The sequence below is a fragment of the Pristiophorus japonicus genome, chromosome 20, assembly GCF_044704955.1.
Source record: "Pristiophorus japonicus isolate sPriJap1 chromosome 20, sPriJap1.hap1, whole genome shotgun sequence".
NCBI lineage: Eukaryota > Metazoa > Chordata > Chondrichthyes > Pristiophoridae > Pristiophorus > Pristiophorus japonicus.
In genome coordinates, this window is record NC_091996.1 from 7,793,884 (window position 1) to 7,818,351 (window position 24,468).

A 24,468-nucleotide genomic window follows, 5' to 3' on the forward strand; every position below is an offset into this window, starting at 1 on the left:
CCAGTTGTCATGGTGCACATTGGTACCAACGACATAGGTAAAAAAAGGGATGAGGTCCTAAGAGACGAATTTTAGGAGCTAAATTTAAAAAGTAGGACCTCAAAAGTAGTAATCTCAGGATTGCTACCAGTGCCACGTGCTAGTCAGAGTAGGAATCGCAGGATAGCGCAGATGAATACGTGGCTTGAGCAGTGGTGCAGCAGGGAGGGATTCAAATTCCTGGGGCATTGGAACTGGTTCTGGGGGAGGTGGGACTAGTACAAACCGGCCGGTCTGCACCTGGGCAGGATCAGAACCAATGTCCTAGTGGGAGTGTTTGCTAGTGCTATTGGGGAGGAGTTAAACTAATATGGCAAGGGATGGGAACCAATGCAGGGAGACAAAAGCAAAAGACAGAAAGGAGATGAGTAAAAGTGGAGGGCAGAGAAACCCAAGGCAAAAAAACAAAAAGGGCCACTGAATATAAAGGGGCTGCAGGAGGGGTCAAAACTAAAAATCATAGTTTAAAAACTAGGATTAAAACACTCTACCTAAATGCACGCAGCATTCGAAATAAAGTAAATGAGTTGATGGCACAAATCATTACAAATGGGTATGATTTGGTGGCTATTACAGAAACATGGTTGCAGGGTGGCCAAGACTGGGAATTAAACATATAGGGGTATCTGACGATTCGGAAAGATAGACAAGAAGGGAAAGGAGGTGGGGTAGCTCTGTTAATAAAGGATGATATCAGGGCAGTTGTGAGATGATATTGGCTCCAATGAACAAAATGTTGAATCATTGAGGGTGGAGATTAGAGAGGTTAAGGGGAAAAAGTCACTGGTGGGTGTAGTTTATAGGCCACAAATAATAACTTCACGGTGGGGCGGGCAATAATCAAGGGAATAATGGAGGCATGTGAAAAAGGAACGGCAGTAGTCATGGGGGATTTTAACCTACCTATCAATTGGTCAACTCAAATCGCACTGGGTAGCCTGGAGGAGGAATTCATAGAATGCATACGGAATTGTTTCTTAGAACAGTATGTAACAGAACCTACAAGGGAGCAAGCTATCTTAGATCTGGTCCTGTGTAATGAGACAGGAAAAATAAACGATCTCCTGGTAAAAGATCCTCTCGGAATGAGTGATCACAGTATGGTTGAATTTGTAATACAGATTGAGGGTGAGGAAGTTGTGTCAGAAACGAGCGTACTATGCTTAAACAAAGGGGACTACAGTGGGATGAGGGCAGAGTTGGCTAAAGTAGACTGGAAACACAGACTAAACGGTGGCACAATTGAGGAACAGTGGAGGACTTTTAAGGAGCTCTTTCATAGTGCGCAACAAAAATATATTCCAGTGAAAAAGAAGGGCGGTAAGAGAAGGGATAACCAGCCGTGGATAACCAAGGAAATAAAGGAAAGTATCAAATCAAAGACCAATGCGTATAAGGTGGCCAAGGTTAGTGGGAAACTAGAGGATTGGGAAGATTTTAAGCAACAGCAAAGAATGACTAAAAAAGCAATAAAAGGAAGATAGATTACGACGGTAAACTTGCTCAAAACATAAAAACAGATAGTAAAAGCTTTTACAGATATATAAAACGGAAAAGAGTGACTAAAGTAAATGTTGGTCCCTTAGAAGATGAAAAGGGGGATTTAATAATGGGAAATGTGGAAATGGCTGAGACCTTAAACAATTATTTTGCTTCGGTCTTCACAGTGGAAGACACAAAAACCATGCCAAAAATTGCTGGTCATGGTAATGTGGGAAGGGAGGACCTTGAGACAATCACTATCACTAGGGGGGTAGTGCTGGACAGGCTAATGGGACTCGAGGTAGACAAGTCCCCTGGTCCTGATGAAATGCATCCCAGGGTATGAAAAGAGATGGCGGATGTTATAGCTGATGCATTCCTAATAATCTACCAAAATTCTCTGGACTCTGGGGAGGTACCAGCGTATTAGAAAGCAGCTAATGTAACGCCTCTGTTTTAAAAAAAAAAAGGGGACAGACAAAAGGCAGGTAACTATAGGCCGGTTAGTTTAACATCTGTAGTGGGGAAAATGCTTGAAACTATCATTAAGGAAGAAATAGCGGGACATCTAGATAGGAATAGTGCAATCAAGCAGACGCAGCATGGATTCATGAAGGGGAAATCATGTTTAACTAATTTACTAGAATTCTTTGAGGATATAACGAGCATGGTGGATAGAGGTGTACCAATGGATGTGGTGTATTTAGATTTCCAAAAGGCATTCGATAAGGTGCCACACAAAAGGTTACTGCAGAAGATAGAGGTACGCAGAGTCAGAGGAAATGTATTAGCATGGATAGAGAATAGGCTGGCGAACAGAAAGCAGAGAGTCGGGATAAATGGGTCCTTTTTCGGGTTGGAAATCGGTGGTTAGTGGTGTGCCACAGGGATCGGTGCTGGGACCACAACTGTTTACAATATAGATAGATGACCTGGCAGAGGGGACAGAGTGTACTGCAACAAAATTTGCAGATGACACGAAGATTAGTGGGAAAGCGGGTTGTGTAGAGGACAGAGAGAGGCTGCAAAGAGATTTGGATAGGTTAAGCGAATGGGCGAAGGTTTGGCAGATGGAATACAATGTCGGAAAGTGTGAGGTCGTCCACCTTGGGGGGAAAAAAACAGTAAAAGGGAACATTATTTGAATGGGGAGAAATTACAACATGCTGAGATGCAGAGGGACCTGGGGTCCTTGTGCATGAAACTCTTTTTGGAGTTTATCTGGAAAACATAAAACATTAATCGGTGCCACCCGACCTGGATGACATCCTTGTGCATGAAACTCTTTGAGTCTACCTGCAAAAACAAAAAACATTAAACCGTGCCACCCGACCTGGGTGACACACCAGACATTTACAAGGCCCTTTTTTTTCCCCCCCTTTTTTTTTGTTTTTTTTTGTGTTTTTCTTTCTTTTTTTTTTTTGGGCACTAAAATCACAATTTTCCCCAGTGCCCCGTATAAAAGGGAAGGGGGACACTAAAAGCACCGGCAATTAAAACAAATTAAACTTTAAAACGTAAAATCAAATTAAAATTTGGTTGCCGGGCGTGTTGATGCACTCCAGTCCCTCCGGTGCCCACCTCTCGCGGAAGGCCGCGAGCGTACCGGTGGACACCGCGTGCTCCATCTCCAAGGATCCTTGTGCATGAATCCCAAAAAGTTAGTTTGCAGGTGCAGCAGGTAATCAGGAAGGCGAATGGAATGTTGGCCTTCATTGCGAGAGGGATGGAGTACAAAAGCATGGAGGTCCTGCTGCAACTGTATAGGATATTGTTAAGGCCGCACCTGGAGTACTGCGTGCAGTTTTGGTCACCTTACTTAAGGAAGGATATACTAGCTTTGGAGGAGGTACAGAGACGATTCACTAGGCTGATTCCGGAGATGAGGGTGTTACCTTATGATGATAGATTGAGTAGACTGGGTCTTTACTCGTTGGAGTTCAGAAGGATGCGGGGTGATCTTATAGAAATATTTAAAATCATGAAAGGGATAGACAAGATAGAGGCAGAGAGGTTGTTTCCACTGGTAGGGGAGGCTAGAACTAGGGGGCACAGCCTCAAAATACGGGGGAGCCAATTTAAAACCGAGTTGAGAAGGAATTTCTTCTCCCAGAGGATTGTGAATCTGTGGAATTCTCTGCCCAAGGAAGCAGTTGAGGCTAGCTCATTGAATGTATTCAAGTCACAGATAGATAGATTTTTAACCAATAAGGGAATTAAGTGTTACGGGGAGAGGGCGGGTAAGTGGAGCTGAGACCACGGCCAGATCAACCATGATCTTATTGAATGGCGGAGCAGGCTCGAGGGGCTAGATGGCCTACTCCTGTTCCTAATTCTTATGTTCTTATGTCCTCTCTAAAATTATCAGCAGGGACATTTGATTTAAAGACATCTTTCATTGAGACACAGCAGCTACCTGTTGCTTTAGCTGAAAAGAAGCAAAATAGTGGTGAAGTTTGATTTGTGCAAAGTTTAGAAAGGCATCCATCTTAACATTTTTAACAAGATTTTTGTTAATTAAAAGTAGATATTTTTCATAAAGTTTGGGGAAACTGATTCTGTTCCATCCATAATTGTGCTTAAGATATATTGTCAAAATATGAAGTGATGCATTCCATACAGAAACTTTGGATTTTTTGGTAAAGGATGGGTCTTACTGAAGGTTAGAATTTGCTGCTTACTGAGCATCTGGTGCTGTAACAAATTGCTTTCCCACAGCTGCCCTTCGTAGATGCTAATTTATTTCAATTAATCCGACATGATATAATAATGACAAAGGCAGCGGGTGCATGGGAACACCATCATCTCCAAATCACACACTTTCCTCACTTAGACATACATCGCCATCAATGTTCCTTGTAAGCTGCGCTTTGTTCTACGCAGCCTGTTTCTTTTCTGCGCATGCACGGTATTTACAATGTATACGTTGGTGTGCATCCTGCGCGGGACCTTGCTGATGACTCGGCAGCCCCGCAGGAACGTTGATCGCCGTTCCATCATCGACACCTGGTCAAAATCCTGGAACTCCCCACTTAACAACAGTGTGGGAGGGAGTGCCTTCCCAACATGGACTGCAGCTGTTCAAGAAGGCGGCTCACCACCACCTTCTCCAGGCCAGCAATGCCCATGTTGCAAAGAATAATTTTTAAAAATTTCAGCTATAGTTAATTTTCTCAGCCTTTTGCTGTGAATATCTCCCTCTAATTGGTGAAGCATTTCATTTTGTCCTATTATTTCTATTGTTGAATCTTGTTCAGCCATCAAGACAGATCCTGAAATATCTAGATCTAGAATCCTAACTCGTATTGTATTCCTCATTTCAGTTCATATAGTACCCGTACAAGAAATATGTTGCATTTTAATCCTACTCACTGGTATGAATTCTAGCCATGTATATAATATGTTGATTTATCTTTAATTGTTTTTAAATCGTCCTTAATCTGTTCCAATTATAAAGTATTAAAATAAGAGTTGAATTATTTGGAAGTAGACTTGTGTGGTGGTATTCATTCTGTTTTATGCTAATGGCGTATTGCGCACAGAAGGAATTAAACTTCTTTTTGGTAAACCTAGGGCAAGGGTGATGCAAAATCACCACTTTTGTACTTGTGTTGTGTGCTGAGCGGCATCATAATGAGATTAGCTCAGTCTGTGTTCCCTCGGAATCAAATGGTGCTAGCTAATGTTCACTGTAGCCCGGTCAGCCTGCCTATACGTAAAGCACAATGCTCTGGTATGACAAATGAGAAATTGATGGATCAATACGAGCTGCTCAGCAGATTTTCATCAACAATGACCCTGAAGATGCTTCAGCGTCAGACTCTGTAATCTGATTGGCTGAAGGCAGTTACTTGAATAAAGCCTGCGCCAGTATCTCATTCTGTGAGTGGCTGGGAAAATACTGCATTGAATCTGCAGGCTTCGCGACACTGCAGGGAGAATGAGACTCCTCTGCATTACTTTCACATACCTTTTTTGGCCTGTGGTTCAGTGTATACCACATAGTATAGCGTGCTGCAGCAGCGCCACAATAGGAGTCAATGCAAATTTCTAATCTCGAACTATTCAGAGTACAGGATGTTAAAAGCTGTATATGAATACCTACATACAATATTCCTGAAAGCGGTGTGTCAGGATGCAGGAATGGGGAGGGAACACACCAATTATTTGGACAGTGCAGCTGAGACGCAGGGGAAACCCAGTAACACAGAGGATGGGATTGATGCTGACGGAAAGCGACATGGGCAGGATCAGAAATCTGTGCAGGAACCAGTAAAGGTAGTGTGAAGATTCTTGTGGTCAGAGATCAATACTGTTTTCTTTCACCAACTTTTGAGGGTATGTTGTGGTACTTACAGCATATCAGATGTTGCTTTTTTTTTAAAAACGTAGTTTTGCCAAGATCCAATTTTAAGTCTTTCAGAAAGCAGCCTTTTAATTGTGAACCAATCACAAAAAAGCCTGTTAATACAGGAGTTGGAATGATGACTTTGAGTTTGTTCTATAAGTGTGTCCCCGTTATCCATTCTATTAGCTACATTCAGCAGCAGTTTTCAAAATAAATGCCACTTCACAAATTTGTATGAAGGTTTTATGGAGCTAATTTTAATAGGTATAAAAAGATGATCCATATGTGGAACAGTTGTCTATATAATTTAGAATGTGATTTGCCTTGTATCCCTTTCTCAATTATAATGCATTGTCCAGTCAATTAAATGAAGGAGGTTTTTTGCCGCCCTTCAGGAGAGCTAAACAAAGAATAATATTTGTTTTCTTGGTTGGGCAATGATGTATGCTTGCTGGTGAACACTTTCCCTGTAATAATGGCCATAATATATCTAAGCAAAGAAATGTGAGCCTGTCCCATTACAGTGCTTTTCATTCCTGTCCCTCAAACATGTCTCCACTGCAGATGACTTGCAGTTTGAAACCTGCATAGTTTGGAGGACCTGGGACATCATCTGGATACAGGCTGTGATTTTCATAACATCAACTGTGACTCATTATTCAGGATGTAGAAGTTGAAGCTTTTGTAGAATGGGTAATCGCTCGAGATCAGGTTTCAAAGTTGAATGGGGGTGGTGGTGGTGGAAGTGGAAGAGTTAAAACACTATCTAAAATTCTTCACACAACCAGAAAAGGCTTGGTTATCAGTGTACATTTTGCTTAGTCTCTTCTGAGAAATCAAAAACTACTGCGTTGTATTTTCACGGCAAGTTATTCCCACTGCAGTTGCTCTCTGGTGGATTTTCAGAAGATCTGGAAATTGCTGCAACCAATCACCTGGCATCAGACCTAAAGGAACACAGCGGAATATCTCTCAAAACTCGTGTCTATGTCCTGTTTAGTCTATTCTATTTATGTTTAAGAGGAATGTGATGCAGTGTTGAAAACTGGTTGGAACACAGCTGAATTTCCAGAAGTATTGCATCAACCGGTTTCATCAAAGAAAATCCAAAATATTCTGCAAATGTAGCTGCAGCTGTTACTTGCTGGTCTGATTGGAAAAAATTGTATGGAGTCCCTTAAATTTACACCTTAGTAATTAATACTGCACTTTGGAAATAATCAAAGCTCCAAAATGTCAATTTGAATTCAGTTGCGCAGTGTAGTTATTATGGTCTGTAGCAACCTAACCAGACAGAACAAGTGGTACTTGTTTGATTGTGCTGTTTGCCTTGAGGCTGGTTGCAGAAATCTTGAAGTTTTTTGTTTGAAATTGTGTTTCTCCAGAATTTGCTATGACCCGACTCTTATCTAAATATGCATGCGAATGGTTAATTAATTTCTCCGTGCAGGTGGCTAGTAACTGTCAGGAATGACTCAAGTTTTTTTTTAGTATATGTAAGTGGTGGTAACACCAGGACGTACCTTATAGCTGCTGCATACAAGTGTATATTTTAATAAGGCTGAAAATGGAAGCATTTCCATCTAAAATGCTTATGGTGAGTGAGCATAGCGAAATGGTACACTTCCCTTACTTTAGATCTCATAGGAAAACCAGTAACCGGGTTGAAATCATGTTCTGGGAACAGCAATCCATTCAAATGTTGAATCTGTATAACCTGATCGGTAGAACTACACCTTACCTCAATGAAAAACGAAAAAGCTATGTACTCTGGCTTTCGATAGTACCTGTATGTTACTGTGAGTTTGTCTAGCATATTACTATAATTATTTCTTTTGACATTTAAGCCTGATTTTAAAATGAGACAAAATGGCTTGTTTTATATCCTTTATATGGTGGGTTAATAGGGTTGGATTTTACTAAATTTGAGAACTGAGCTGAAAGAACCAAAAATCAAAGAGAGATTTTTGGTTTTTTACACACCATTTTTGAAGGAGCTTTCATTTAATGTAGCAGTGAGGAGCTATTCTGTGCTAAGTTCGCATATCTCTATTGTCGTTATACTCTTGTAACTTTTGTGAGCTTGGCACAGAATTCTTGCTCATGAATCATTTTGTCTCAGCAGTGGTGGGGAGACCAAAGCTGGTGATCTCTGAAAATAGTACATAGAAACATAGAAAATAGGTGCAGGAGTAGGCCATTCGGCCCTTCGAGCCTGCACCGCCATTCAATGAGTTCATGGCTGAACATGCAACTTCAGTACCCCATTCCTGCTTTCTCGCCATACCCCTTGATCCCCCTAGTAGTAAGGACTACATCTAACTCTTTTGAATATATTTAGTGAATTGACCTCAACAACTTTCTGTGGTAGAGAATTCCACAGGTTCACCACTCTCTGGGTGAAGTAGTTTCTCCTCATCTCGGTCCTAAATGGCTTACCCCTTATCCTTAGACTGTGACCCCTGGTTCTGGACTTCCCCAACATTGGGAACATTCTTCCTACATCTAACCTGTCTAAACCCATCAGAATTTTAAACGTTTCTATGAGAAACCTTGGATGAAATTCTATTAAGATAAACACAACCAAAGATGATGAATTTCTGTGGAAATAGTACAAACCCTTGCGTGAAATTCCATTAAGCGAAACACAAAGGAAGGCCTCTTCATAATGAACTACTCATAAAATTGCATGTTTCAAAGTTGCCTTGCATCAGCCCCTGAACTGCTGAAATTCTCAGCTGCGATTTGTCACCTGTAAACCTAATGGGGCCGATTTTCCTGATCTTTGTTTCGGGAATGCCCAGTTTACTGGGTGCAAAGGTGAGTGAAAATAGTCTCTGTCGCTTTTGCGTCGCCCTGGGAGTTCTGTGGCTTTCCTGAGATGCGTAGCTTCATGCTGCAGGCCCAGGCCCAACAAAGCTGTGCTAATGAGAGTGAAGGTATTCCTAGCCTCCTGCCTAATTTCCTTTTATAGAGCTGTTCCTGTCCAGCGCTGTGGGGTGGGGGCATGAAAATCTCCTGATTTCTCCAATAGTCATCCATCCGTCTAGAAACTCCCAACTTGTCCTAGACTTAGTGCGGAACAGGATACAGGCAGCTACTTTCTCGCTGGCCGACAGTTTAACGGTCCTTGTCTTCAAATCCTTCCATGGCCCCAGTCCACCCTATCACTATAATCTTCTTCAGCATTATATACTCCCCCGCACCCTTTGCTCTTCTGACTCTGGCTTCCTTGCACTCTTACCCACCCTTTTCTTTGACCTACTTTCATCTGTCACATCTCCACCTTTTGGAACTCCTGCACTTCTCTGCTTGACTCCACCATTTTTTTAATTAACTTTTCAATATCCACCTTTTGAACCAACCTTTTAGCTATCAATGTCATCTCTCTCTTTCTCCTCCCCCCCCCCCCCCCCCCCCCCCCCACGCTGTCGCTTAGCATCTGCTGCTCTTACCTATTTAAATTTTTTCTTGCGATGTTTTCTGCATTAATCTATATAAATTGTAGTGGTAATTGATGAGTGAGTTGCCTGGGTTCCAAGGGCTGGAGGGCCAGAGTTTGTAAGCTGCATGTTTCCCTCGGACCGCAGGTTATCCACCATCTTCTACGCAATGAACTTCCAGGTTTCACTAATTTCAGTAAGTAGTTGAATGTTAGTGAGGTGTCAGAAGGTAGATATTTTGTAACATGCACTGATGCCAATTCTCAGTAAGGGGGAAGCATTAATTTTGTTACCATTTTCCGTATGCAACAACATTTTACAATAAAATAGGAACAAGATGCTAACCTCCGTATATTTTTTTAGCTATTTCCTTTTGATGACAACTGTGGGAATTTAAAATTGAGTTGCAGCGATTTACCTAGAAAGCAGATTCTTTTGGGTAAAAGTTAATTGTTAAAGTTGCATAGTGTGTAGACCTGAGCGATGCACTCATTTTGAAGATTTGAGCGGGTCCTATTGATACAGGTCGTATATTGCTCCTGTTCAAGATAAGGCTTATCTTGTATATACAGTACTGGGTCTGTACTTGGAATGCAGTTTCATTTTCTCATTATGGTACAGAATTACGTGACTTGATGAGAAACAGCAAAAATTTATAGAATCACTAAGTACAGAATGTGGCAGGCTTTCTTCTGGAATTGGGTACAGTAGTGTAGTTATGGCACTGGACCATCAGCCCAGAGGTTATGTGTTCAAATTCGCCGTGATAAGTTGTGAAATTGAGCTTGATAAATCTGACAATTTCTGGGAAACAAATGATGGCCATGAGAGCTGCTGGATTCTTCTAAAATTGCCTCATTAATATCCTTCAAGGTGGGAAAGCAAGTTTATAAGGAAGACACAAAGAATCTGCAAAGGGATATAGATAGGCTAAGTAAGTGGGCAAAACATTTGGCAGATGGAGTAAAATGTGAGGTTATCCACTTTGGTAAGAAAAATAAAAAAGCAAATTATTATTTAAATAGAGAGAGCTTACAAAATGCTGTGGTACAGAGGGGTCTAGGGGTCCTTGTACATGAAACACAAAAAGTTAGCATTCAGGTAGAGCAAGTAATTAGGAAGGCAAATGGAATGTTGGCCTTTATTGCAAAGGGGATGGATTATAAAAGTAGAGAAGTCCTGCTACAACTGTATTGGTGAGACCACACCTGGAGTACTGCGGACAGTTTTGGCCTCCTTATTTAAGGAGGGATGTACTTGCATTGGAGGCAGTTCAGAGAAGGTTCACTCGGTTGATTCCCGAGATGAAGGGGTTGCCTTTATGAAGAAAGGTTGAGTAGATTGGGCCTATACTCATTGGAGTTCAGAAGAATGAGGTGATCTGACTGAAACGTATAGGATTATGAGGGGGCTTGACAGGGTAGATGCAGCGAGGATGTTTACCCTTGTGGGGAATCTAGAACTAGGGCATAGTTTCAGAATAAGGGGTCGCCCATTTAAGATGGAGATGAGGAATTTCTTCTGAGGGTCGTGAATCTCTGGAATTCTCTGCCCCAGAGAGCTGTGGAGGCTGGGTCATTGAATATATTTAAGGTGGAGATAGAGATTTTTGAATGATAAGGGAGTCAAAGGTTATGGGGAGCGGGCGGGGAAGTGGAATTGAGGTCAAGATCAGATCAACCATGATCTTATTAAATGGCGGAGCAGATTCGAGGGTCCAAATGGCCTACTCCTGGTCAAAAGCAATTGCTACTGAAAAACTTCCAACCATCTTCTCAAGGCAATAAGGATGGGCAATAAATAATGCCTTGCCAGTTTTGTACACATCCCCCAAAAAATCTACAGCAGAAGGGAGACTGCAGAAGGTCGACTCTGTAGTTGAGTGCGTGGAAATCCAGTAGCTCAAGTGACGCAATTGGCATAAAAAAGAAAGACTTGCATTTATATAGCGCCTTTCATGACCTCTGGATGCCCCAAAGTGATCTACAGCCAATTAAGTACTTTTTGAATTGCAGTCACTATTGTAATGTAGGAAATGTGGCAGCCAGTTTGCACACAGCAAACTCCCACAAACAGCAATGAAATAAATGACAGATAATCTGTTTTCAGGCGAAGGATAAATATTGGCAAGGGCACAAGGAAGAACTTCCCTGCTCTTCTTCAACTAGTGTCATGGGATCTTTACGTCCACCTTAGAGAGCAAACTTGGTTTAACATCTCATCTGAAAGACAGTACCTCTGACAGTGCAGCACTCCCTCAGTACTGCACTGAATTGTCAGCCTAGATTTTGTGCTCAAGTCTCTCTTCGTAGTTAGACAGAATCATGAGAAGTCGAGGGAGAAGCTTGTGGACAAGGTCATAAGGGTATGAGATGTGAGTAAATGAAACGTAATTGGTGATTTGTATTCAAATATTCAGCTAAATGCAATTGCATCGTGCTTGGTTTCCTTGAACTCTAACATTGCTGTTGTAAATGTGCATATGTTGAAAATACTATTGTATTACATGCATGTGTAGTAGATCAATGAAATGGAAAATAACTTGACAAAGATTAATCTTTAGTGTCTTTTCTTGCCTCATGTATCCTACTTGGGTATAGATAGGGTTGCTCTTTTTATCATCATGTATACATTGTTTGAATGGGAGGAGAGTTAGAGCATTGTGACACTGAGTAGAATATCACAGAATAAGATGAGTGGGGAGTGTAGGATATGATTTGGAAATTGGAATGGTTTAAAAGTATTTTCCCCTTCATTTGCTGAACAATAAGCTCCTTTTTTGTAGTTTAGCTCGTGTTCTCCTAGTTTCAGATGAATGCCACACAAATAATTCAAATTTTCTCAATTTTATAAATTGTTGAGTCATTGATTTTCAGCGGTATAGGAAGAACTTGTATTTATGTAGCACCTTTTCACGACCTCAGGATATCCCAAAGTGCTTCACAACCAATGAAGTATTTTTGACGTGTGGTCACTGTTGTAATGTAGGAAGAAGTGTTGCTAATTAACAGTCAAGAGGGCGTCTCTCAGCTAGCTACCAGCACAGACTGACAAAGGTGAAGTCATGAATTCTACATCTTTAATCCAAGGAAGTAGTAGAGCAGAATATCTGGGTCACAATGGAGTTATTTTAAACCCTTTGGACCAACACATTGTTTTCGCCTTGATTTGTGACTTCCATTGAAACCAAGGTAGAAAACGGTCTTTGTACAAAATTGGAACGCCTGCAGATTATCCTGGAGTGAAAAAGAATTCTGTTCCTGGAATAGAATGACCTAATCAGCAAACTGAGTGATTTGTTCGTTGGAAAGCGCATGACAAATTGCAGCAGCATTTGTCATTAACCACCTCTGCTTCCCAAGAGGCTTTCCTGAGCTGCCCATTCTTTATTTCTCTTCCCAGTCCTTCCATAAACTCTTTTCTTGAGCAGAGCTTTAGTGGGATCAATCCAGTTGTTGATCAGGAACAGGTTTTATTGAGGTTTTCACCCCTTTCTCTTCCCTCTGTTTGCTGTAAGGTGTCTAGGCCTTCTGCTCAGTAAAGCACTCACTGCCGAGATGTACTTCAATACACACATTCAGCTAATCTGGAACACTGGCTGCTGCTATATACAGACATTTGTACCCCCTGCATATAATGAAGGATTCCATTATATTTCTACATTGCAGCTGAGAGAATTGGCAGTCAGTTTTGGTTTCCATTTAATAAGAAATCACTGTTAATATGAATAATTTTGGGGTAAGAATACTGGTGCTTATATAAAAAAAATACATCAAAATCTATGTAAGGATAAGTAAGTCTAACAGTGGAGGAGAGAGAACTATTGCTGTTTTTGCTAACTGCATTGGTTTAAACAAATTAAGTGTCTTGACCTGCAAATTTATATTGTTTACATTAATGAACTGTACAATTTGATTGAAGTAAATTATTTTAATTATCCCCTATGTACCATTGGTAAGGCAGCCAGTCCATCTGGGAATTTGATTTGAACACCATGCGATTTTAATTTGTACCATGTGACCTCTCTTTTCTCAAGTGGCCAATCATCTTAATCCCTTGTCTCGGGCAGCTTCTGTTGTCCCTCCACATAAGTGATTTGTCATTCAAATTTCTGTCCATTGTAAGATGCCTTTTCAGCCATCTAGTTGCAATTGATGCCAGTCGTAACTTCTGCATGTGCCACCTTTTGTATCGATGAATTTCAGCCCAGGGGGTGGATTCAACAGCTTTATTAAAATGCTGTTAAAAGCCAGAAGTTTAGAAATTACTTTTGATATTAACAGAATGACTGCTTAATGCATTTATGACATTTCATTGCTATTTTCAGAAATAACCCATTTGAAATAAACAGGTTAACACCCAGAGTGAAATATCGAGAGAGGAATGTCTTGGGCTGTATTCACAGTTGTTGATATCGCCAACATTAATTTCTAGAATTGTTTATAAGCCACAGTACACTTGTGGATAAGGCAGAGATGTCTCGTCTCACTGGTTCTACTCTGCCCTTGTGACTGCCCTTGACATCGAGGCAGCATTTTACAGTGTGTCACCAAAGAGCCCCAGTATGTCAATGGGCCTAGCACACTGCCTATGGGGACCAGGAGGAAATCTCTCCAGTCGCTGGAGTTCTACCTGTCACAAAGGAAGATGGCTGTGGTTGTTGGAAGTCAATCTTCTCAGTCCCAGGACATTTCTCAGAGCGGCGTCCTAGTCCTAACTATCTTCAGCTGTTTCATCAATGACCTTCCTTCCATCTGAAGGTTCGCTGATAAATGTCAAGTAACATTCGAAACACAAATTGATCAGGATCATCTCTAGCAAGTGAGAGCATAACCACCTCCCCATGACATTCAATGGTATTACCATTGCAGAGTGCGTGTCCCGTTCTCCCGCTCCCCCCCCCCCCCCCCAAATCAACATCCTGAGGGTCACCATTGACCAGAAACTGAACTGCACCAGCTACCTAAATGCCGCGGCTGCGAGAACAAGTCGGAGGGCTGGGTACACTCTGGTGAGTGGATCAACACCTGATTCCCCAAAGCCTCTAAACTACCTGCAAGGCACAAGTCAGCAGTGTGATGGAATACTCTCCATTTGCCTGGATGAGTGCAGCTCCAACAACACTCCAGCTCGATACCATCCCGGACAAAGCAGCCTGCTTGATCGGCACTCTCCACTGGCTTAAACATCCCTCAACCAGCAGCATACTGTGGCTGCAATGTGTACTATTTATAGGATGCACTGCAGCAACTTGCCAAGGATTCTTCAGCAGCACCTCCCAAACCTGCGACCTTCACTACCTAGAAGCACAAGGGCAGTAGGTGCCTTGAGAACACCACCACGTCCCACCTCCCAACTCCATTCCAAGTCGCTCCCCCGAACAGCATTTTGGGAATACCTTCGTGAGGGAAATTAGGGGTGAGTAATAAATGCCGGCCTTTCCAGTGACCATCCACATCCTGAACAAATTTTGAAAAAATATCCCCTTCGTGAGGGGACAACCAGGTAGATCATTCAGGTTCACATAAATTAAAATATCAAAGTTTGCATTTTGGGCAAGTTAGAAAATAAACTATTTAACGACCAATTTTTAACTTTTCATAACTTGCATATTTTTTTTTGATCAAGGTGAGGGGAGTTTCACACTAGATAAGGGAATTACACACTTATTCTCGATTATTTTGAGTTCTTCATTGTTGAAATTAAACCGTTTGCACTTGGAGAAGGTCTCTGATATGTTTTAAAGTAATGCTGAGTGTACAGTTACACCCTGGAATTCTGGCTGGCACATCTTGGGAATCACTTGATAATATTGGCCAGCCTGACTGCTTGTGAGTAAAACAGCTGCTGCTGTCACTTTGGTGTATTGGAAAGCTTCCTGCTATGTTTAAAATGTTAACAGCTGACAATCAGGAAGTCTTCCCTCTGGATCTTTTAGGTAGCTAATCAATAGGTGATAGCTAAATTATTGGGTCATAAGTATAAATGGTATAGGGATCGGGATCAAGATGGACTATGGGCTGTAATTTGCGGACCCCACAGGTGCCTATGAGGTGAAGTGCGCTATGCTCATAGGGGCCGCGCAAGTTCCGGGATTAGGCATGTGCTTGCGTATGCGCTAAAACCTGGAACTTGCGATCTGCCAAGAATTCTCCTGACCAATCGCACGCATCCCCGGGAAAATGGTGTCCGCAGACGGAGAGTTGGCCAGTGAATGCCCGTGAAGTTCTTTACACCTGGTAAAAGCTTTTGCCAGCGTAAGAGTTTAAAAAAACATAACATTTTATCAATGCATTAAAAAAAACCTGTACAATACGGTAAGTTTATTTTTAAAACATGTAAATTTATTTTTCAAAAAGTTACATTTTTGTTTTAAATATTTAATTGAATGCCATTTTAATTCATTTTAAGTGTGTGATGGGTTTGTTTTATTTATTTGATGTCTAGAGGTATTTCCCATTCATACTTATGGGGATTCCGTACGTATGAAATTCCCATAAGCATGAATGGGGATTCCCTTCTTTGGTCGGTTGCGAACCATATGCGCCCCTGGGATACGTGGGGCTCTCTCCGCAGGCTTACACCTACAGGCCCAGGAGCACATGTCTCTGTGGCTCCTGAGGCAGAAGGTAAGTGCGTAGATTTTTTGCTGGTTGGAGGCATCCGTCCGTGGGAAGTCTCTGACCGCCAAATTCAGCCCCGATGTGTTGAACAGAACAAACCTAGGAGTTAGTTATAACTGATAAATGTATGAAATTCAGAGCAGTTCTTAGTTGCAATAAAAAAAACAAATAAGAGGCTGAATTGGATTAGCAGAGGGACAGAGTGCAAATTAAAATAAGGTATTGTTGTGCATGGCATTGGCCAAGCTGCTTCTGGTATACTTTAACATCTTGGGTAGTAATGGCCTGGTATTGCCCTTAAAAGAATACAGAGCTGAGAAACATAGATGATTCTGGGCACCCTTGAATTTAAACTGAGGAACATGAGAACCCTCTCATCCCAGGAATCAATCTAGTGAACCTTCGTTGCACCACCTCTAAGGCAACTATATCCTTCCTCAGATAAGGAAACGATAAGCAAGCTGGATTTATTTACTGAAAAAAGAGGAAACCCAACGGTGATCTAATTGAAGCTTTCAAGATTTTGAAGATAATTGATGCAAATAAGTTGTTTCCGATGGTGAAGTGTTTAAATACAAGTGGAAACAGGTTAAACATTGGGAAACTCTGATTAAGAAAGGTAGTCAAATGGATTTTTTTTCAACTAAAGGGTTACAAAACTCTGGAATATGGTACTACGGAAGGCCATTGAAGCTGTTTAAAGTTCAAGAGATGATCGGATGCATTTCTGAAGAGAAATAAATTGCGAGATATAGTGAGAAAGCAGGTAGGTGTAGTTGACCGCGGAAAAAAGAGATGGGATTGTCGGGCCTAATGGCTTTTTTCTTTTCCTAAAGTTCTTGTGTTCCTTCTTTTTAATCAGTTTAGTCATAGAGTTAGACCACTGTTCAGAAGCGTATATCAACATTTAACGGCATTGTTTTACTAGTCAATGGGGTGGGGGCCAGAGAGCCAAAATCCACGGGCCGTGATCCTGACCGTTCCACCAGGATTGTGCCTGATGGTGCTCTCCAACACTAATCCCCACTGGAGTTAGTCAGTGGGAGAGCAGGATTTGCATGGTGCAGGCGGGCACAAGTGCTGCTTGTGGTGCATCGTTGGTGCCTGCCTGTCCTGTGCCAGTGAAAATTCAACCGTCTGTGCCCACAGCCTATTACTTGTCTTGTAAAGGGGCATTCCCCTCGAGGCCACCGGGAAACCCTTAGAAATGCCAGAGACACGACTTAACTGGGTCTCCACGGTTTCTTGGGGGTTTCTGATGGCCTCTTACCAAAGTTGTGACTGAAGAGCAGTAGAAGCCCCATGGAATCTCATGGTTTACTTTGTATTTAAACTCAATTTATTAATTTTCTCAGTGTATTCCATACTTCCAAACGGTAGTGACTTGATCCAGGGGTTGGTCTTGTTGGGCAGTGCTATTCCTCATATCTCAGTGAGACAGCTGTTGTTCTTGTGTGAACTTGAAAAGTGTCAGCTCCAAGCTATTTTTAGATTGGATTCTGAGACTCTGCCTATGAGCTGGCTCCTTGAGTACACACTAATAATTGTGTTACTTTATATCCTAGCAGTGGAATCGAAGACCAAGGGGCCAAAATTCAGCTGATAACGCTGACGTTAGGTCTTGACTATGCGACAGTGGCTTCGCGCTGACATTAGGCGACGTTGACACCTGGTGCGAAATTCGGTTCTGGTTTTTCAAGGGCATAAACGTGCAACGCCATGATTTAAAGCTGCAATCCACTTTTCAGGTGGCAAGATTGAATTTCACGGTTCCAGGCGGAAAATGTCGCCTGGCGTTAAAATCTGCGGTGTCACCGAATTTTGACCCCCCCAGTATTTTAGCTTTGATTTTGTTACCAGAATAAGGGAACTGGATTTAGTCGTTTAAACTCGAGGCGGCAGCTTATGGAATCCAAATTAAAACCGCACCAGTATAAAAATAAGCTCAACCTGTTACTCACCAGGAAGCAGGAGTTGCTAAATGGTGTGAGCCCATCCTCCCTCCTCAGCTGAAGTCCGTTAACTTCACACATGCACAGGATTATATAGGATATATGGCACAGAAATGGACCATTCGGCCCAACTAGTCCATACTGGCATTTATGCTCCACTCGAGTCTCCTCCCGTCTTTCCTCATCTAACGCTATCAGTATAACCCTCTATTCCCTTCTCCCTCATATGGTTATCTAGCCTCCCCTTAAATGCATCTATACTATTTGCTACAACCACGCCCTGTGGTAGCGAGTTCTACATTCTCCCTACTCTGGGTAAAGAAGTTTTTTCTGAATTCCCTATTTGATTTCTTGGTGACTTATCTTATATTAATGGCCTGTGGTTATGCTCTTCCCCCACAAGTGGAAACACTCTCTGTATCCACTCTATCAAAACTTTTCATAATTTTAAATCAGGTCACCCCTCAGCTTTTTTTCAAGAGAAAAGAGACCCAGCCGGTTCATCCTCTCCTGGACTTGCATTTATATAGCACCTTTCACAATCACCGGACGTCCCAAGCGCTTTACAGCCAATGAAGTACTTTTTGAAGTGTAGTCAATGTTGCAATGTAGGAAACACAGCAGCCAATTTGTGCATAGCAAGTTCCCAGAAACAGCAATGTGATAATGACTGGATATTCTGTTTTATAGTGATATTGATAGAGGGATAAATATTGGCCAGGGCACCAGGGATAATTCCAGTGCTATTCTTTGAAATAGTGCCACGGGATCTTTTACATCCACCAGAGGTAGTACATAGGGCCTCGGTTTAACGTCTCATCCGAAAGATGGCAACTGCCAACAGTGTAGCACTCCCTTAGCACTGCACTGAAGTGTCAGCCTAGATTTTTGTGTTCAAGTTTCTGGAGTGGGGCTTGAACCCACAACCTTCTGACTCAGAGGCGAGAGTGCTACCCACTGAACCACAGCTGATGCAAGGATCTAAGCCAGGTGCTATACTGGTCTGTATGGCTCTCTTTCAAATGATGTGGTGGATTTACCCACTGAGCCATTGGGCTACTTGGTTTTTGTGAAGTTTTATGGTATAAAATAGAAAACAAACTCTGCACATCTAACATTGATGATCTTTAAGGCTGTGCTACTTGTGAACTCCAGTACTGTGAAAGAATACGTGCAACTTGATCGTTGTCTGTAGATTTAGACGGCTCATATAACGGTCACTTGTTGTGGGAATGGGTGAAATGAATACACCTCCATTCTGTCCTCTGATCTTGTCATGAGACTTGTGTGTATGCAGCCAAGAGGGCAGTGTTGATATGTTGGGTCCCAAGACACAGTCATTGCTGCTATCGAATGTCTATCTGTGGTACTATTTTAAAAAAAAAAAAGACAGACTTGGATTCATAGAGCCTTTCATGTCCACTGAACATCTCAAAGTGCTTTACAGCAATGGAGTATAGTCACTGTTGTAATTTGTGCACAGCAAGCTCCCACAAACAGCAATGTGATAATGACCAGATGATCTGTTTTTTGTTATGTTGATTGAGGGACAAATAATTGGCCCCCGACACTGGGGATAACTCCCCTGCTCTTCGAAATAGTGCCAAGGGATCTTTTACGTCCACCTGAGAGAGTAGACGGGACCTCGGTTTAATGTCTCATCCGAATGACAGCACCTCCGACAGTGCAGCACTCCCTCAGCACTGCACTGGAGCATTGCCTAGATTTATGTGCTCAAGTTCCTGGAGTGGGACTTGAACCCACGACCTTCTGACTCTGAGGCGAGTGTGCTACCCACTGAACCACAGCTGATACATTGACGTTCCAGTGCACTGGGCCATCACACCACTTCCATGGCCAAACCGTTGCCAATTTCAATGGAGTTCAATGAACATTTTGAAATAGTGTGTACACACTTGTTATTTGAAAGTTCACAGTATTGTTGCAACTACTTGAACTACGATTAATACCTTGAGCTACTTGAACTTGTAACAACGAGCAAATATACTTTACTCATTTGCGTAGGTTTGTGCGTCATTACCTTGCAAAACTCTCTAGACTTGCCAGAGAAATTATTGACAATCAACACTTTATTGGCCAGTGTGCCTCACGGGACCGTGAATGTTTAATACAATATAAAGCAAAGTATTAAAGTTTGCAACCATAGTTTGCCTCAGTGTAAATTTTTAGTATTTTTCTGAAACCTGGTTGAGGATCCTTAGTGACTAATCCTCAATGACTAATCCTCAGCAAGAATTATTGCATGGCTATATTAAGTGTGCAGATCTCGCTTGTGATTGGTGAGCAGAGTGGGCGTCTTGATACTGCGTAGACAGGAAGGGCAGAGGAAACTGATTTCTGCTACAAAAGTGACGTAGCTGGCTTCCAGTAATGTGCTCCTCAGTCAGCCGGCATTTCAGCACTGCCTCTGTAGTGGCTGACTAAGTACAATCATTTTAATTTAAGTTATTTATTTTATACACCTGAATTTGTAAAGATACTTATTTTTTGACAAAAATACAGTCAGTATGCTTTGCCTATGTTTGTACGTACCCGTGCCGGAGACCTTGGAAAGAGAATTTGAATACTTTGAATCAGGACGACTGCCGGCTGAGCTAAAATCTTTGTTCAGGCTCAGCCTTTTCATCCCTTCACAGGAGCTGTCAACCTATCGTCAGTGGAGACAGGTAAATCAGAATACTATCTGGTGTGTTGTCAGCACTTTATATTTTGGAGGGTGTTTCAAGTTTTAGGAGTCCCGTGCTATTGGATGACTGCTCAGAAAATACTTCCCTATACTTCTACATGTTCAACACTTCAGTAATACTGGGCTGCCTGCTTAGAGTCTGCGCTGGAATCCTAAATCGTGGAACAAACCCGTGACCCCATGTTTCATTGCCAGGCACTGACTGATCTGATGTGTTTTGCCAGCATTTTGTTTTACTTTGTGATCTTTTGAAATGAGATTTGTGTAATATGGCAATTTTAGATGTAGTAATAGTGTCTCCACAGTCTACGGTATATTAACTACCAGTGTGAATTTTAACTGCTAAGAACTTTTCCTCTTAGGAGATGCCAAGTGGGGCTATCTGTTTGTGAATCTTCCCTAATTCCTGTGCTTTTAAGTGATTGAACTGGTTCGTGGGCTGTCCTGGCAGCAGCCATTTCACATAGAATTGACTGCCCAGTAATGTAATAAATTGAGCATGCTGCCCAACACCCTGCTGCTCTTTTACATGGAGAATGGTAGATATCTGGGTCTGATTCCAAATAAGTAAACTTAGCTGAGGTAAGTGTACAAAGTCATAGGTGACTCTCAAATTGCAGCTTAATCGTTCTACATCTTGGTTATGTTTTTATGCTAACTGCTGGTTCTTGACGTATGAAGATCAGATACGATGGGCCGAATGGTCTCCTTCTGTACTTTCCCACATTACAACAGTGACTACACTCCAAAAGTAGTTCATTGGCTGTAAAGTACTTTTGAGACATCCAGTGGTCGTGAAAGACGCTATAGAAATCCAAGTCTTTTTAAATTTCTATGATACGATTAATAATTGTGACTACAGTTTTATTGAAAATTGCACTTGACCAAAGAATTATTAAACTGATTTTGTGCAATCCATAACACTAAAGACTGCTAATAAATTTGCAGAAAAGTGCCTTCGAGTGAGCTCGCAGCTGTAATCTGTTTTTGGAGGGTGGGGGTGAATTTTGCTTGTTTAACCAACAAGCAAGGCTTCTGCACCCTACAGTTTGGCAAATCTCAGGAATTCCTTTTTTTAAAACTTAAATTTAACCACCACTAATGGGACTTGTAACCTGGTTGCAGGGTATATTGGGAACTGGAACAGTCACAGAATCCGGACCCTAGTGGCACAGCACTGGATAACTGTTGGCTTCTGTCGAGCTTGCCCAGTGTCTGGTTGCATTATAGCTAAGAGGCTATTTTGACTCTGGATTGACCCCTGTGAGACTGCATTGTGATCCATGTAGTTGTAATTCATATAGGCATAAACAATTCCTTGAAAGTAATGCAACTGACACAGATTTCCAGAATCCAATTTTACAAAAGCGCAGCTTAAAACAGTTGAGTCTGACTTGCAGCCGAATTCAGTTAACAAAATTCACTTAAACATACAATATCTTTTAGTTCTGTTCTGAAACATGATAAAATTAAACTGCAGATGAATTTCCATGATTAAGTAACTGCTTATGTGAGGAGGACTGTAGCATCATAAATCAGATTATGGCAGAGAAGTTCAATAACTGGAATCTTTTTTCATCATCATTCCTTGGATTATTCTTGGGGCACATGCTTGAGAAATGTTGTAAGCAACTTCCCACCCAGTTCCAAATCTTCACATTCACTGCAAAGGCTTTGAGTATCCAAAAGATCAGAGTTTGGATTGCTCTTGCATTATGGGGATTCATATTACGTTATAATTTTCAAATAAATAGTTCATCTTTTTGAAGTTATATTTTGCTAAAGGTACATAAATGCTTTTGAATGTATGCACTGGTCCAGGCTGCTGCTGCTTCACATGCTTCTTTCGAAGCCTTGCAATGAAATAGCTTGTGATTGATCCATCGAAAATGAACCTGTTTGCAATATGTCAACAGTACAGGTCGCAGGGTTCTACTTGGCACTGCTAGTACAATATGTAGATCTCTGGTGATCTCGCCAGTAACTTAATGAGAGACATTTTAGAGAAACAGTCTTCTGTTCCTAGGTGTCCCATACTGTTTCCTGATCAAGAAGACAGGCAAGCAACCAATGAAATACTTGGAGGTTTGTGCTCAATGCATTGCCTGAGTGGTTGAAATTGAGAGTTCACTGTGTAGCCTAAAATGGAGAACTCTTTCCTACTAACCCCAAGGCACATAGAATCTGATACTACACAATCCTGTAGTCCTGGGGAACTATATCACCTCCACTATAGAAGTCTTTATTTATCGGAACCAACTTTGTACATTTACATTTGTTTCAAAACATAAGAAATAGGAGCAGCATTAGGCCATTTGGCCCCTCGAGCCTGCTCCCCATTCAATAAGATCTTCTAACTCAACTCCACTTTCCTGCACTAGCCCCATATCCCTTGCTTCCCTTAATATCCAAAAATCAGGGAAACTACAAAACCGTAATTGTAGTATATCTAGCATCAACCATGCCTCATGAAGGTAGATAGCTGGCTGGATTGATGAGTGCTGAGACAGCTCTGCGTGCCATCAGCTGAGAGTGCATTCAGTTCAGAGAGGAACCTGATCTCTATTCAAGATTTTCTGTTTGAGCTTGACCTTTGGTATTGGGTGCTGTGTAGTCACTCACAACCCTAACGCCATTTAAAAGTCATGCTACAAAGTACATCTTGATAAAATGTGTATTGGAGGGAGGGGAAGGAAATAAAATTCCTGCTGAGATTTGTGGAATTTTACAGCACAGAAGGAGGCTATTTAGCTTATCGTGCCTGTGTGGGCTGTGAAAGAACCATAAACTTAATCCTGTGCTTTTTGTTCGATATATGTGCATTGGAGGCTGTTCAGAGAAGGTTCACTAGGTTGACTCCAGAGATGAGGGGGTTGACTTATGAAGATAGGTTGGGCCTGTACTCATTGGAGTTCAGAAGAATGAGATGTGATCTTATCGAAACATACAAGATAATGAGAGGACTTGACAAGGTGGATGCAGAGAGGATATTTCCACTCGGGGAAACTAAAACTAAGGGGCATAGTCCCAGAATAAGGGCTGCCCATTTAAAACAGAGATGAGGAGGAGTTTCTTCTGAGAGTTGTGAATCTGTGGAATTCTCTGCCCCAGAGACTAGTGGAGGCTGGGTCATTGAATTTTTTTTAAGGCGGAAATAGACAGATTTTTGAGCGATATGGGTTATGAGGAGTGGGCAGGGAAGTGGAGCTGATCAGCCATGATATTAAATGGCGAAGCAGGCTCGAGGGGTCAAGTGGCCTACTCCTAATTCTATTTCTTATGTTCTTGTGTTCTTATGTATTACTAGGCAGTTGTATACTGTGACAGAACTAAATGTTTCAATGGAATGCTGGCCCTTAACATTTCACTGCCTTCCTTTTTATTAAAAAAAAATCAATAAAAATATGCAGGAATGGCTTGGGTATGAGGTCACCAAATTCCACAGTGGTGATCGTAACAATCTTGGGAAAGGTCTGCTTGGTGCATTTCTTTTCTTTTTTTAAAAAAAAAGATCAGATTGCTCAGACAGACCACCAACATCAAACCTTGTAGCTCCATCAATGCAAATAATAGTCTAGGCATGGAAAGAATGTGCATTTAGTAAAGAAGACATTGACTATCTTTACATTCTAAGCATGATTCATGTTAATTTTATAGGCAATATGATCGACCACTAGTTGTAATTTGCCTAAGCTGTTGTCAAGATGTATCATACAAGAGCCTGTCATATCTGGGGTTTGTGGATTTGTACTTTACAAATGTACTGTCTTTTTACGTTTTTACCTAAACCATGCGAAAAGAAAATGCTGAGTATTACAGAACCCTGAAACAAATCTCTAAAATAGAAGAGAACTAAATTATAATAATGAAAGCA

At 41.6% G+C, this 24,468-nt stretch overlaps 1 protein-coding gene across 4 annotated transcripts in view; it reads left to right on the top strand.

Annotated features, from left to right (window-relative positions):
- Positions 1–24,468, top strand: part of slc25a25b (solute carrier family 25 member 25b) — a 49,041-nt gene that overhangs the window by 11,103 nt on the left and 13,470 nt on the right. For 2 of the 4 annotated variants that reach the window (XM_070863727.1, XM_070863728.1), the window contains exon 1: positions 20,260–20,574. The exons of the other annotated variants lie outside the window; for them this stretch is intronic. In XM_070863727.1, the coding sequence (XP_070719828.1) occupies positions 20,416–20,574 (159 nt within the window). In that variant the 5' untranslated portion in view covers positions 20,260–20,415. Of the gene's footprint in view, positions 1–20,259; positions 20,575–24,468 lie in introns of those variants that run through there. 4 annotated transcript variants of the gene reach the window in all.